General features: G+C 50.5%; 1 protein-coding gene across 10 annotated transcripts in view; it reads left to right on the top strand.

The window, feature by feature from the left end:
- Positions 1–14,067, top strand: part of CUX1 (cut like homeobox 1) — a 349,421-nt gene that overhangs the window by 308,334 nt on the left and 27,020 nt on the right. For 6 of the 10 annotated variants that reach the window (XM_059881598.1, XM_024985273.2, XM_024985272.2 and 3 more), the window contains 2 exons: positions 1,464–1,652; positions 8,574–8,838. The exons of the other annotated variants lie outside the window; for them this stretch is intronic. In XM_059881598.1, coding sequence (XP_059737581.1) covers positions 1,464–1,652; positions 8,574–8,838 — 454 coding nt within the window. The remainder of the gene's footprint in view (positions 1–1,463; positions 1,653–8,573; positions 8,839–14,067) is intronic. 10 annotated transcript variants of the gene reach the window in all.

The following is a 14,067-nucleotide window of genomic DNA, read 5'->3' as shown; positions in this document are numbered from 1 at the left end:
AACTGAGAGTCTGAAAAGCAGAAAAACCACAGGTTTCCAAAATCAGTAAATGTTGGGGTTGGTAAAAATGTTAGGCTCAGTTAAAATGACTGATATCAAAAAAACTTATTTTCTCAAATCCAAAACTTTGCATGCAGTAAACTTTTACTTGGAATCCCACTTCTTACAAGGCAGTGCTCTATTAACTACCCTGTGAGCACAACTGGGGGTGTTTCCCTCTCACAGATGGAGGATGTGAGCCAAAGGGGGAATAAGCCAGTCATCAGGGTCACCCTCGGGCTTCCCAAGTGGCTCAGTGGTAACGAATATGCCTGCCAATGCAGGAGAATTGGGTTCGATCCCTGGGTCAGGAAGATTCCCTGGAGGAGGAAATGGCAATCCACTCCAGTATTCTTGCCTGGAAAATCCCACGGATAGAGGAGCCTGGCGGGCTACAGTCTGTGGGGTCGCAGAGTCGAACACGAGTGAGCTCGCACTCTGGGTCACCCCACACTGAGGGGCAGAGCCAGTGTCGCGGTCCGGAGGCTTCATGGTACCAGACGCCGGCCTCTGATCCCGGTCTCCACCTCCACTCGAAGTCCGGTGCCTTTCAGTCCTCCCGTCAGATCCTTCCAGTTGTGCCTGGTTCTCATTTGTGCCTTTCAAAGTGCTGGCCCCTCTTCACCTGCAACTGAATGGCTCTCAGAGAAGAGAAATCTTCCTTTCAAGCCTCTGATGAACACTGCAGACCTAACGCCACTGTGCTCTCCAGAGCGCAGTACCCTCTGATCAGCCCAGGGAGCAGGCTACTTGAACTGCAGGGACAGACTTCAGAGCTGGAAATGGCCTGCTTGTCAGGAAAATAAAGCTGAGGAGCTCTTTCTCCTTCTCTTCCCTGCTGTGACCTTGGGTCAAGTGGCCTGTTTTCTCAGCAAGACCTGATAACCTTGCTAATCGTGAAAGGAGCCAGTGCAGACGGCCCGGTTTGAGGCTCTGAAAGAGAGGTCGCCCCATGAGCTACTTAACCTCCCGAGCTCAGGTTTGGGATTAGCCACCTCTGATAGACGCAGCAGGTGTTGTGCGGGCCTTGGTTCATCCAAAACCCAAAGACTCTTTCTAGAGAAACCTTGTGCGTAAGCGGAACGTAAGAGGAGTACTGACTCCATCACCCACGGAGGTCGTGACAAGTCTGGTTGAGGAAGTGCTTCTAAGAAGTGCTTGCTTAGGACTTCCTCAGTGGTCCAACGGTTAAGACTCAGAGTTCCCAATGCAGGGGCATGGGTTAGATGACTGGTTGGAGATCTAAGATCCTGCATGCCACACAGCTTGGCAAAAAAAAAACAAAACCTGCTTTTGCTAAACCCAGGACTGGTAAGACTCTGGGTCTCGAACCCCCGTTTCTGATTGCACTCTGACACCTACTTGTCCTGCCAGCTCCCTGAGTCTCAGCGATGACATCTCTCTTGGTTCTGTTCTTTCTCCAGGTCAGCGCTTATTTGGGGAGACCATCCTGGGGCTCACCCAAGGCTCTGTCTCTGACCTCCTTGCTCGCCCCAAGCCCTGGCACAAGCTCAGTCTGAAGGGACGGGAGCCCTTTGTCCGGATGCAGCTGTGGCTGAATGACCCCAACAATGTGGAGAAGCTGATGGACATGAAACGGATGGAAAAGAAAGGTAACTTCCCGCCCCCGCCCCAGCCCGTTGCTTTCTCATTTATAAACCCACTGTTGCTGATGAGGGACACTGATCTTCACACTGAGCTGATGAAGGATACTGATCAGTGACCAAGGGGCTGTGTGGCAGGGTGCAGGATATTTTGACAGTCATCTGCAGATAAGTACCTAAAAGGACTGGAGAGATTTGTGTTTTTTCTGCCTCAAGACCTGAACCCAAAGACATTTAGCATCAGAGGGTACTTTGATAATTCCTCGGTCGCCCTGGCGGCCAGTGTAGCTCTCTCTTCGAGAGAGAGTAAGGCCACTTGGTGTTGGCTCTTTGGTTTTGCTGGGTGGGTGGGTATTGCGACATTTCATGGCACATGCACCATCATGGCAGGGCTTCCACATACTATCCTTTCGAAGAGATCGTTTAAAAATGCATTTGTAGGGCTTCCCTCATGGCTCAGAGGTAAAGAATCCACCTACCAATACTGGAGACAAGCATTCGATCTCTGATCTGGGATGATCCCACGTGCAGTGGAGCAACTAAGCCTGTACACCACAATGTTGAGCCTGTGCTCTAGAACCCGGGAGCCACAACTACTGAAACCCAAGCGCCCTAGAGCCTCTGCTCCGAAACAAGAGAAGCCACCACAATAGGAAGCTCGTGCACCTGGAGAGTAGCCCCCACTCACTGAAACTAGAGAAAGACGCCACAGCAGAAACAAAGACCCAGCACAGCCAGAAATAAATAAATAAAATTATTTTTTAAAAAAAGATTAGCACAAAGTATCCTATGAGAGCGTTATGAAGTTTACAGTAAGGAGCTTTCTTTTTTAATGCATTTATAAATAAGGCTAGCTCAGAGAAATTAGCTGTCTCCATGAAGGCCGCCTACCTGGAGGATGGCAGAGCAAGTCCCTGTAGAACAGACTTCTCTCTTGCTGTTATAGTCTCCAGGGCTATAGAGGGTATGGCCTCCCAGAGGGCTGAGAGCAGCTCCTTTCTCCAGACACATCGGAGCCCCCTCGATGCTGAGCGCAGGCTACAAATCCGAAGGGGTCTTCTTGGTGACAGAAAGGAACTCCTGCCCCATCTCGTGGCTCGCACTCCACATGCCGCCCCTCAAAAGAGACAGTCCTGGGTCGCCTGTAATGCTGCGAGCTCATTTGATGGCTGATAAACCCCTCAGGTGTGGAGAGTGGGCACCAGCTGCCGGTCTGGCCGCAGGAAGCTGTGACCCTGCCCATCAGTGTCTGCAGGGGACCTCACTAGAGAGTGGGGGTCACTACCACCCGTGGGACTGTGCCGGCCCCATGCCTAGCATGCCTGAGCTGGGCGATCGCGGGGGAACCCAGGCTCCTATCCCCTGAACTCACCTCCAGCTGAAGCACCACTGTCCTCACCAACCAGGAAAGGGCTCCAAGAAGACATGAGAATCTCTGATGCTGGCCCTGTGGAGCTGGGCTCCAAGAAGACACGAGAGCCTCTTGTGCCAGCTCTGTGGGGCTAGGCTCCAAGAAGATGCAAGAGCCTCTGGTGCCAGTCCTCATGTGACCATAGAGCCTGCAGTTCCTAAGTGCCTCCTGTCTCCAGACACTGTGCCGAGACTTCATTCAGCCCACATCACTCCATGTCCGGCATTATGAGACTTGCCTGATTTCAAGTTGGTATAAGCAAGAACCCAGACTCTTGAGAGCCCCTTGAACGGTAAGGAGATCAAACCAGTCAATTCTAAGGGAAATCAACCCGAATATTGATTAGAAGGACTAACGCTGAAGCTGAAGCTCCAATACTTTGGCCACCTGATGGGAAGAGCTGACTCATTAGAAAAGACCCTGATAATGGGAAAGATTGAAGGCAAGAGGAGAAGGGGATGACGGAGGATGAGAGGGGTAGATGGCATCACTGACATGAGTCTGAGCAAACTCTGGAAGATGGTGAAGGACAAGGAAGCCTGGCGTGCTGCAGTCTATGGAGTCACAAAAAGTCAGACATGACTGAGCGACTGAACAACAACAAAACTTGGGTTGTCAGGCTTCACAGCCGATGCTCTCAGATTGTTCTGCTGCCCTGTGCCAGCTATACCGGGACCACAAGCCTACACATCGGCTTCCATGCCAGCCAGGGCCATCCGGTGGACTCCTGCCCTACCTGCCCTCAATGGCCAACCAAGGCCCTGCCACAGGCTGCAGCCGTGGGCCAAGCTCCAGAGGCTTGGTGCTGTGTCACCCCCGCCCCCCAACAAAAACTTTTTCATTTTTTATCCTGGGAAATTGCAGACATAAATGTAGAGAGAATGGTATCATGAGTCCAGGATATCCATTTCACGGTTTTAGCAACTCACCAGTGCTTGCCTAGGAAGCTTTAAAGCTGTGTGCCCTCTGTCAGAAGGCAACACCCTCCCGACGGCCACCTCCTGAGCATGAGCCCTGGGCCCACCGCTCCCTGCTGTGCTTCTCCTTCTGGGCCAGCAGAGCAGGACCCAGGCACCCCCACACAGATCTCCGGGGGCCTCCTCAGCCACCACAGGTCCTGCACAGGCTCTCGGCGCCACCTTGTGTCACAGAAGAGTTACTGTTCCACTGGGCCCAGGCCCCTCTGCATCCCAAAGTCCCTAAGCAGCTGGGCCCCCGTCTCTCACCCTAGCAGGGCTGCTCACTGACCAGCCCCAGTGGGAGGCATCTGACCCCTCAGACACAACAGTGGGTGACCCTGTGCCCAGCACTTCCTGTGATTTCCATAGACTGTCGGTCACCCGCCCAACCCGAGGGGTCTGGCGGAACAGACCAGGCCCGTTTCTTTCTGGCCTCTGACTCTTATCACATTCATTTTGGGAGGAGATTTGTCTCTCCATTGTCTGAGTTCTAATCATAGAATGGCACCTTAAGTAACTCCCTAGCCTAAGTTCCTGCATCTGTAACATGAAGAGAATACTTTCCGGCTGTAAGGATTAGAATGTACCTAGTATAACAACCAGTACATAGAAGTGCTCAGTAATGAGAGTTATTCAAATAATTTGTATCGCTTTAAAATACGTGAAAATAAGTTGTGTCCCCGCCCCCCCGCCCTCGCCCCCGTCTAACCTAGATTAAATATTCTGCGCCAGGCGGTGCAAGCTGCAGGGTTCCCTTGGAAGCCCTGCTCCCTCCTCTTCCACGGAGCTCTGCTGCTTCTCCCTTTATCGCGATCTTTCATTGCTCTCCTTTCTTTCTTGTAAACCCCTCTCTCTGCTCTAGTCTGCCCTCTGCTTTCTGTTCCCTTCATGAGACAGCCCTGAACCAACCTGTTCACACAGTTCCAGCACATGCATGCACACACACACACAGCCTCAGCCAGCTGGAGGGCTGGGCCCCCATCCCTGAAGGTTACTGAGGGGCCCTGACAGTCCTCTGTGACACTGCAGACCCGAGTGTCAGTGCTGCTGAAGCTCCCAGGCTTCCTGTGGCGCCCGTGGACACAGCCCAGCCCTGCTCCTGCACCCTGACCAGGGGGTGGGGGCTCTGGCCACCATCTGGCCAGGTGGGATGGGCACAGGGCTGCCCAGAACACACTTAGGTCAACCTCAGTTCTGACACTTACTAGCCGTGTGACCTGCGGCGAATCACTGAACTTCTCTAGGCTTCAGCTTTCCCGTCTGTAGCTAGGGATGTCACTGGTCTCTCTCCCATAGCATAACTATGAAGACTAGATGACAGGTGTTAGCCGCTGTTGCTGCTGCTGACAGATACTGCTGTCCTGACCACTCCATGCTGTCTCAATTTAATAACACTTTTTCATATTCCACTGGGACTTCCCAGGTTGCACTAGTGGTAAAGAACCCGCCTGCCAATGCAGGAGACTTGGATTCGATCCCTGGGTTGGGAAGATCCCCTGGAGAAGGAAATGGCAACCCACTCCAGTATTCTTGCCTGGAAAATCCCATGGACAGAGGAGCCTGGCGGGCTGCAGTCCACAGGGTCCCAAAGTCGGACATAACTGAGCGCATACACATACATAAACTCATATCCCATCAGTTTTAAGAAGTTTTAAGGAGTTTTCAGACCATATTCCAAATTCACTAGAATGACCTCTATGGAGGATTCATCCAAACTGTTGAAACCCAAACAGTTCTTCACCGGAAGCATAGTGATTACTAACACGTAACCTCAGAGAGGGGCAGGCGAAGCACAGACAGCCCTGGTAGAGCAGATAACTCAAAATCCAGGAATCACCCCCATTTACCTTGCAGCCCACTCCGCACACCCTCAGGTGATAGTCGCACCCGAGTCCCTGAGCCTGCTGTCAGCCGGCTCCCCACCGCCCTCCTAACCCTTATTCCACAGTGAAGACACATGAACAGCGTATGTCCACCCCTCACCTCCCCGCAGCCGCTGTGCCTTCTGGGGTGGGCTGAGCGATCCCGAGCCCTGAGCTCTGCTCCAGCCACTCCTCCATTCCTGGGTCAGGCCCCACCTCCTCCAAGATCTGAAAGTCCTACAGGCTTTCTCAAAGCTCCTTCTCTTCTCCATCCCCCAACTTCTCACTCACTCCCCACATTTTTTCAAGACTATGGCCCATGGATCACTGCCTTCCTGCCTTCCTCCATGCCCACGTGCTGCCGCATCCAGGGGAATGTTATGACCCCTCTGACCTGTCCAGCACCCGAGCCACAAGTAGTTTGACCCCCTCAACCCTTGGTTCCCCAAATTTCATCATCACCCATAACTGCTCTGCCTCTCAAAGCTTAAATTCAGGTGCCTCCTCACTGATCTGCCCGTCTTTCCACGTTTGTCTGTTTATCCCAGTGGGCCCGGATGGCCTCCCGAGCTGGGATAATCCCTCCCAGGCTCCCCACCAGAAGCACACCCTCTCCTGCTCTCTCTCCTTCCTCAGACCCCCTGAACCCGCTGGCTGCAGCGCTCTATCACACAACTCTCCACTCTTCACCCTGCTGCAAACCCCGGCCTGGGGGCAGCGTTCTGCCTGTCTTCACACAGAATCATCCTTGGCACCTGGGACCCACAGGGGTTGGTGCCACCTCAGATCCATCTCTCCCGTTTCAGCAGGGTCCTCTGTGCTTCTCCCCGCCCCCACCATCCCTCCCCTCCACCCCCACCACCGTCTCTCTCCCACCTCTCTCCAAGACTCTGTTCCCAGCTCTTCAGAGCTGCCTTTCCTCCTGCCTTTGTACTTCATGAAGAAAACCAAGGCCATCAACTCTCCCCACCTCAGTCCCTATAAGTGTGTCTGAGTGTCTACCCCTGCATTTCCCTCCCTCCCGCCCACTCCTGGCCCATCTCACACACCTCACCTGGAGCACCAGCTGTCTGTCTCCTCCCCTCTCAGCTTGGAAACATCAGCTCCCTCTCGTCTTTAAAGGCCCACCGTCAGCCCTGGACTTCCCATCTAGAAGCCATCCTGTGTCTCACTTTTCCTTACAGTTTGGCTTCTTAGAAGAGTAACTCCTGCCCACTACCTCCATTTTCTCATCTCCTGTTCACTATTAACCCACTGCAGTCTGGGTTCTCCTCTCACAACTCCGCTATCTGCTCACCACGGTCTCCAGTTTCACCCTAATCACTTAGCACCAGGACATCCTGGATCCTTGTCAGACTTTGCTTTTTGTAGCACTGACTCGGGAACCCTCCCTCCCCACTCATCCCTTCCTCACCACCATCTCCTGGTTGGCCTCCCATCCCTCTGCATCCTTCACGGCTGCTGCCTCCTGCTTATCATCTGCATGTGAGTGTTTTCCAGGATTCCTTCTCCACCCTTCTCTGTCCGTCAGTGCGTCAGGGTCACTGACTTTACTACGAGTTCTATTCTAGTGGTTCCAGGTTCCGCTCTCCAGCTTAGACCATTCTTCTGAGCTTCACACCTGTCTTTCTAACTGCCTACAGACCATCTCATTGTGGATGACCCAGAGAGCCCTCAGACTCCACGTGTCCAAGATGACCCCTCATCTTCTCCCCTTAATCTGCTCCTCCCACAGTACCCAGTCCAGAGACACCAGTGCCCCCTTCACCTTCCACGCCTGAGGCCAGGGAGCCGTCCCCAGCTCCATCTGCTCTAGTCCCTCACTGAGTCGGTCCCCAAGCCCCATCAGTTCTGCCTCTCACAGTGAAACCATCCGTGTGCTTTTCTCCAACCCCGTCACCACTGCCTTCGTCTACATCTCTGTCCTCCTTCCCTCCCCACTGAGCATCTTCCCTCCAGTCCTTCCCCCTCCGTCCATTCTCCAAGCCACTGCCAGGTAGCCTTTCAGAAACAGAGAGCTCATCACCTCATTCCCTTTATTGAATCTTTGTGTCTCTTCCCCCTGCTTTCAAGGTAAAGTCCAAATTTGCAGCCTCCCCTGGCCACCCATCTCTCCAGCTTTAGGTCCAGCATCTCCACTCCCCCTCCCCCACACGCACACACCCACATGACACACTCTGACGGTGCTGTTTCCTACCTGTGTCTCTGCACACACTATTCCTGCTTTCTGGAGTGGCCTCCTGCCGTCTTCTATCTCACCCCAGTTTTTTTCTGCTTAATCCTTCTTTGTCCTTCAAGATTCAGTTCAAACATCATGTCCCCTGATTGCCTCCCCCGTGCCCTCCCCAGGCGGGGCTGAGTGCTCCCCCTCAGAGCCCGCCTCCATGGGGTGCCGTGTGCACCCCGCTGGGGTCATCTCTCTGTATACTTCTCAGTGTCCCCACTGAACCATGAGTCACGCAGGGACACACAGGGGCCTCCCCTTACAGCAGAGCAGGTCCTTGATGAGTGTGTGTTGAGTTTCAGAGTGATTCTAGTCCAAGTGTTCTGCGATGCTCTCAGAAGAGCAGGGAGCTGCCACGATCCACGCAGAAGTAACCAGGAGTGGATAGTGTGCCATGGAGCAGGGGTGTTGGGCGGCCTGGGCGGGTCTCCCCGCTGGGCCCGCCCCTCAGTCTGACATCTCTCCCTCCCTCAGCCTACATGAAGCGGCGGCACAGCTCGGTCAGCGACAGCCAGCCCTGTGAGCCCCCGTCCGTTGGCATCGACTACAGCCAGGGCGCCAGCCCCCAGCCCCAGCACCAGCTGAAGAAACCCCGAGTAGTGCTGGCCCCTGAAGAGAAAGAAGCTCTGAAACGAGCATATCAGCAAAAGCCATACCCGTCACCAAAAACCATCGAAGAACTCGCCACCCAGCTCAACTTGAAAACCAGCACTGTCATCAACTGGTTCCACAATTACAGGTATGGTCCTGCTCTCAGCTCAGTCAGTCACAGCTCTGCGAGAAAGCACATCCTGCCCTCAGGAAGAGACGAGCCATTCATTGCGCATGGGAGGGCATTCTGGGGGCTGAGAGCTTGGTATTCAGGTAGTTGGCTTTTTCTTCTTATTGGCATTTTAAACTCCCAAAGATGGAGAGTCATACAGGTAGAGACAATCTGTGTCTTCTGTAACCAGAAAAAGTCTCTTCTCAGTGCTCTCGTTTAAAAGGTAGAGTGTATGGGACTTCCCTGGCGGTCCAGTGGGTAAGACTCTGTGCTTTCAGTGCAGGGAGTGCAGGTTCAATTCCTGGTTGGGGAACTAAGACCCCACATGTTATGCAGCATGACCAAAAAAAAAAACAGTTGGAAAAAAAGGGGAGAGTGTAGTCATTCTTGGTTCCACAATAGTGAGCGTGTATCTAGGGATTTTCTTATGCTTTCTCAAGGTCTTTTCTAGTGGTGTTTTCCAAATTAGTTTGATTCATTTTGTAATTAAATAAACAAAGTAGTGTAAGACCCTTTCTTTGGGGAAAGTCATGAGTTCTTAAAGATTTATTGAGCATCTACTAGGTCCACAGACACTGAGCTACGGGTTTTAACTAGCACTGTATCACTTGATCCTCACAACTATATAAGATACAGTCCTGACCACATTTTATAGATGAGAACATAAAGCTCAGAGGGGTTAACTAACTTACCTGAGCAGGGAAAGGCCCAGCACACTCGTGCAAAAAAAGGGACAGGGTAAAATGTTTGGATTAGATAATGGAAATCCACTGACAGGTAATGAATTGTTGATCACCCGTATAACCAAGACTCCCTGCTGCTAGAAACGGAGAATTCTCAGTGGTCTGACGGAGAATCAGGCCCACTGAATGCCGTGTACATGGCCATCTCAGTCGCTGGTTCCTGTCAGAACATCATTTTCTCTCAGGCTCAACAGAACAGGGTAGGCGCTCCTGGGATACCAAGGTGACAGGTGCTCGTGAAGAGCCAGTGCAGGTCAGCAGCAGGCAGCAGACGATCACAGACAGCCAGGGGCCAGAGGGAGGAATTGTATCTCAAAGTGGCCCTGCCTTATCAGATAGGTTCTGCTGGAATTTCTGACAGGGCCCAACGAAACTTCCAGGTTCTGAACAAACTGGAAAATGCTTAAATATTAGATGGGAGCCAAAATAATGCCTTTATCACCAATGAAGGCTATGTTAACAGATATAGCTTAGTGTGAGAGCCAACTAGACCTACTGCTGCTACTGCTTAGTCGATTCAGTTGTGTCTGACTCTGTGCGACCCCATTGACTATACCCTGCCAGGCGCCTCTGTCCATGGGATTCTCCAGGCAAGAGTACTGGAGTGGGTTGCCATGATCTCCCCAAGGGGATCTTCCTAACCCAGGGATTGAACCCGGTTCTCCTGCATTGCAGGCAGATTCTTTACCACTGAGCCACTAGGGAAGCCCAATAGACCTGCTACCTGACTCTTAAAACCAGGCCAGTTTATCCATCAAGGCAGCCCTGGCCCCAGGCAGGCCTCACCATGTGTGGGCTGGCTCCCAAGAAGACAAAGAAAGTACATGAGCTGAGCACAACCAGCTTATTCACTCCTAAATTTACCGATCAGATAAAAACAGAAGCAGAGCGAGGTCAGCAGTTGCAAGAGTGGAGCTCCCTCTACACGGAAGGAAACTTCAAGAGCAGTAAACAAGTACAGTGAAGGCGAGTGAATGGAAACGTGGGCAGAGGTTCCCCAGAGCCTGTCCTTGCCAGGTGTTATGCAATCCTGTTTTCACTTTCCAGACACAGAGGTGCATTTGAATGTGCACTTTCAAGTCTTCTTCAAGTCACATCCAATTTAATGAAGTATCCTAACCCTGGACAGGAGGGGCATGAAGCTGTAGACTGCTGAAAATCTGGGTAAAGGAGCTGTCAGTCACACAAAACATCTCCAAAGCCATTTCTCCCCACCCTGCTGGGAGCCACCTTTTTCCCAGATCCCCCTGCAGGCCTCAGTTGAGAAGCAGTGACTGCCTCCTGGCCAGGGCACACGCTCTTCAGGTTTCCCAGCTGGCCTCCTGACCCCCATGGAAATGCCATCACATGATGGTCAGCTGGTCATTGTGGAGATGCCTGATTTGAGCATTTAAACAAATCCAACTATAGAGAAGGCGGAGATGGGAAGAAGAGCCATGGAACCTCAAAGCTTAGTCATGAGCTCAGATCCAGACCTAGAGTAGATGGATGCTCAATAAATGCCGTCAAATACACTCCACAACAAAGGAGGCTGGTAAGTCCAGTGGTAGAACCAAGGGCAGAGACCAGTCTCACCTGCAGAAATCTGGATGAATATCCTAGAAGAGGTATGATGTGTGCAGGGTATTGAAAGAACTGAACTAGAGAAGAATTTTATAAGTCACAGAATAGGTTGGATAAGAAGTGGCATCAGGTCACTAGGAATGGCATAAAGCCCAAAAAGAACTGAAGTCCCTCACCTAAGGCCACCCAAAGGAAAAGTGCAGAGATTCCAGCTGAGCCACAGCCCTCTCTCCACGGCTTCAGCTCTTCCCTTAAATGCTCAAGACAGACCAGCTCACCTGGTAGGTCCTATAGCACTTCACATAAGGATGAGCATACAGCAGCACTCAGCACACAGGCACTGAATGTGTTTGATTCCTAAACAAGAAAGCAGTTACTTTTTTTTTTTAATTTTATTTATTGTTTGTTTGTTTGGGGCTGGGCTGGGTCTTCGCTGTAGTTCGCGGGCTCTTTGTTGCTGTCTGTGGGCTTTCTCTAGTTGTGGTATGTGGTCTGTAGTGCGCCTGGGCTTCAGTAGTTGTGGCACAGGGGGTTGGTTGCCCTACAGCATATGAGATCTTAGTTCCTGGACCAGGGATCAAACCTGTGTCCACCTGCTTTGGCAGGCAGATTCTTAACCACTGGAGCACCAGGGAAATCCCTTCTTTTTTTTTCTTTCCAAGATACTTTTATTACTTGGTACTAAGAATTTTTTAATAAAGATTAGAAATATAGGAAAACCTAAAACCATCTAGTAAAAATAGCTATATTTGACTATATGAAAGCAGAAAACGACAGGATTGAAGATATCACAAAGTCCCAAAACAAACACAGCAGACTGGGAAAAAGTGAATATTTTACAATACATGTAATAAAGTGTTCCTCTGTCCATTTTTATAGGAATTGATTTTTAAAATCCTACTGAACAATTAGTAAAGAATATGAATAGGCATTTCATAGGAAAAGAGATAGGTACTGCTAATATATGAAAAAATGATCAATTAGATTAATAGTTTAGAAATCTAAAATAAAAACAACATTCCACTTTTTTGTTACCACTTGGCAAATCTTTGAACGTGTCCCAGTATCTGGTGAAGATGCAGAAAAGTGGCAGAAATATAGTATTTGTAGGGGAGTGGATTATTACTAATAATTTAGAAAGTGATTTTGCAGTTTCTATTAAAATTAAATAAGCACAGATCTTTTGGCCCAGCCATCTCACTTTTGAGATTTTTATCCTAGAGAAATAATACACCAATTTTTAAGGACTTGTGGTCAAAAAGGCAGTTTCTTAGGTTCTTTCCACAGGAGTTAAACAGAAGTTGATTTAGTTTTTTCTGCACCACTCGAACCCATAGGGAGTAAATGCTTGGGATTGATTTTTACCCCCATCAAAAAATAAACAAAACTTTACTTCCTCTTCTTTTACCCTAAGGCCATCAGAAGTATTCTAAGGTGACCATTTACCCAGGAACACCAGAACAACATAGCCCAGGCAGGACACCTGCCCTCCTGGAGAACAGGTCCACCCAGCAGAAGCTCTTCCAAGCCCTAAAAGCCACAGCATTTTGTCAGCCTTGCCTGACTTGTCTGAAAACCAGATTTGCTTCTGGGACCTGGTCTTTCTAGACCAAAAGATAATCTTCCTCAGGGACACAGAGACCAGTCTAGGCTGAGAAGGGTGACGCCTCTTATCTGCTAAGCGCGTAACATGTGCCAGTCCCTGAGCCAAGAACTTTATGGATGTTATTTCACATTTCCTCCCACCTGCGGTTGAATTCAGAGCTGCCAGCCCCATTTTACACGTCATACATGTAAATGTTTAAACGTCATACGTGTCATTCTAGCCAGTGAGGGTCACAGCCTCCATCCCAGGTCTTGGACATGAAGTTGTCCCTCCCGGTCCCTCAGCCCTTCTGTCTCAGCCTTAGCACTTACAACAAGGACTTTGTCATTCAAAAGGTAGCTGGGTGGTAAAAATAGAAAATTTTTTTCCTATTTTTTTGGTCTACTTTGTGTCCCATATTTAATATTTCATCATGGTGGTCCTGTGGTTAAGACCCCATCCTGCCACTGCAAGGGGGCGTGGGTTCTGTCCCTGACTGGGAAACTAAGATCCCACATGCCATGTGGCGTAACCAAAAAAAGAAGAAAACGACAACAAAAAAAACCAACATTTAGTCATAACATCTCTGCAAGGAAGACACTATTTTCCATACTTTTCTGATAAGAAAACTGAAGCACAGAAAGCTTAAGGAATTTGTCCAAGTTTTGTAGCTAGTAATGACAAGGCAAACCCAGGTTTGCCTGGTTCCGAAAAGCCTATGCTCTATTCTGAGCCAGGCTGCCCCTGGGATTCCAGTTAGTCCATGATGGACCTGTGGCCTGGATCAGACCAAACCCTTAGCTGCCCATCTAGCCTTCCCCAGCCAGGGTGGAATGGGATTGAGTGTTCACCCTAGTGGGTATTTTTTAGCTGTTAAGGGGCTTGAAGTCCAGCAAAGTGCAGGTTCATCCTCCTAGCAAGGAGGATAAGCATTTCCCCTTAGCAAAGTGCCCAGGGATCTGTTGATGGGAATTACCATTTCACAGGCTCCCAAAGTAGCCCCCAGGAAGGAGGAAAGTCTTCCATTACCTCCTGGGAACTTCTGGGGGGGCTTCAGGACCTCCCCCTGCAGCTTTGGCTCAGGGATCATCTTCAGGACAAGGGTCAAAGTTCACCCTTTGTATGGAGCAAAAAACCATGTAGCAGATAACCACGACCTGACTTGTGATATACTCGACTAAACTATAGCCGAATTCTCCCTGGCTCCAACCTCCCTACATCCAGCACAGAACCTGGCATACCGTGGGTTCTCAAAAAATGTCACCTTTATTGAATTACACACACTGCAGAAAATATCTTCACACATGCCTGACC

The sequence above is a fragment of the Bos taurus genome, chromosome 25, assembly GCF_002263795.3.
Source record: "Bos taurus isolate L1 Dominette 01449 registration number 42190680 breed Hereford chromosome 25, ARS-UCD2.0, whole genome shotgun sequence".
Taxonomy (NCBI): Eukaryota; Metazoa; Chordata; class Mammalia; order Artiodactyla; family Bovidae; genus Bos; species Bos taurus.
Note: the sequence above shows the minus strand (reverse complement) of the source record. Positions and strands in the feature narration are given on the sequence as shown.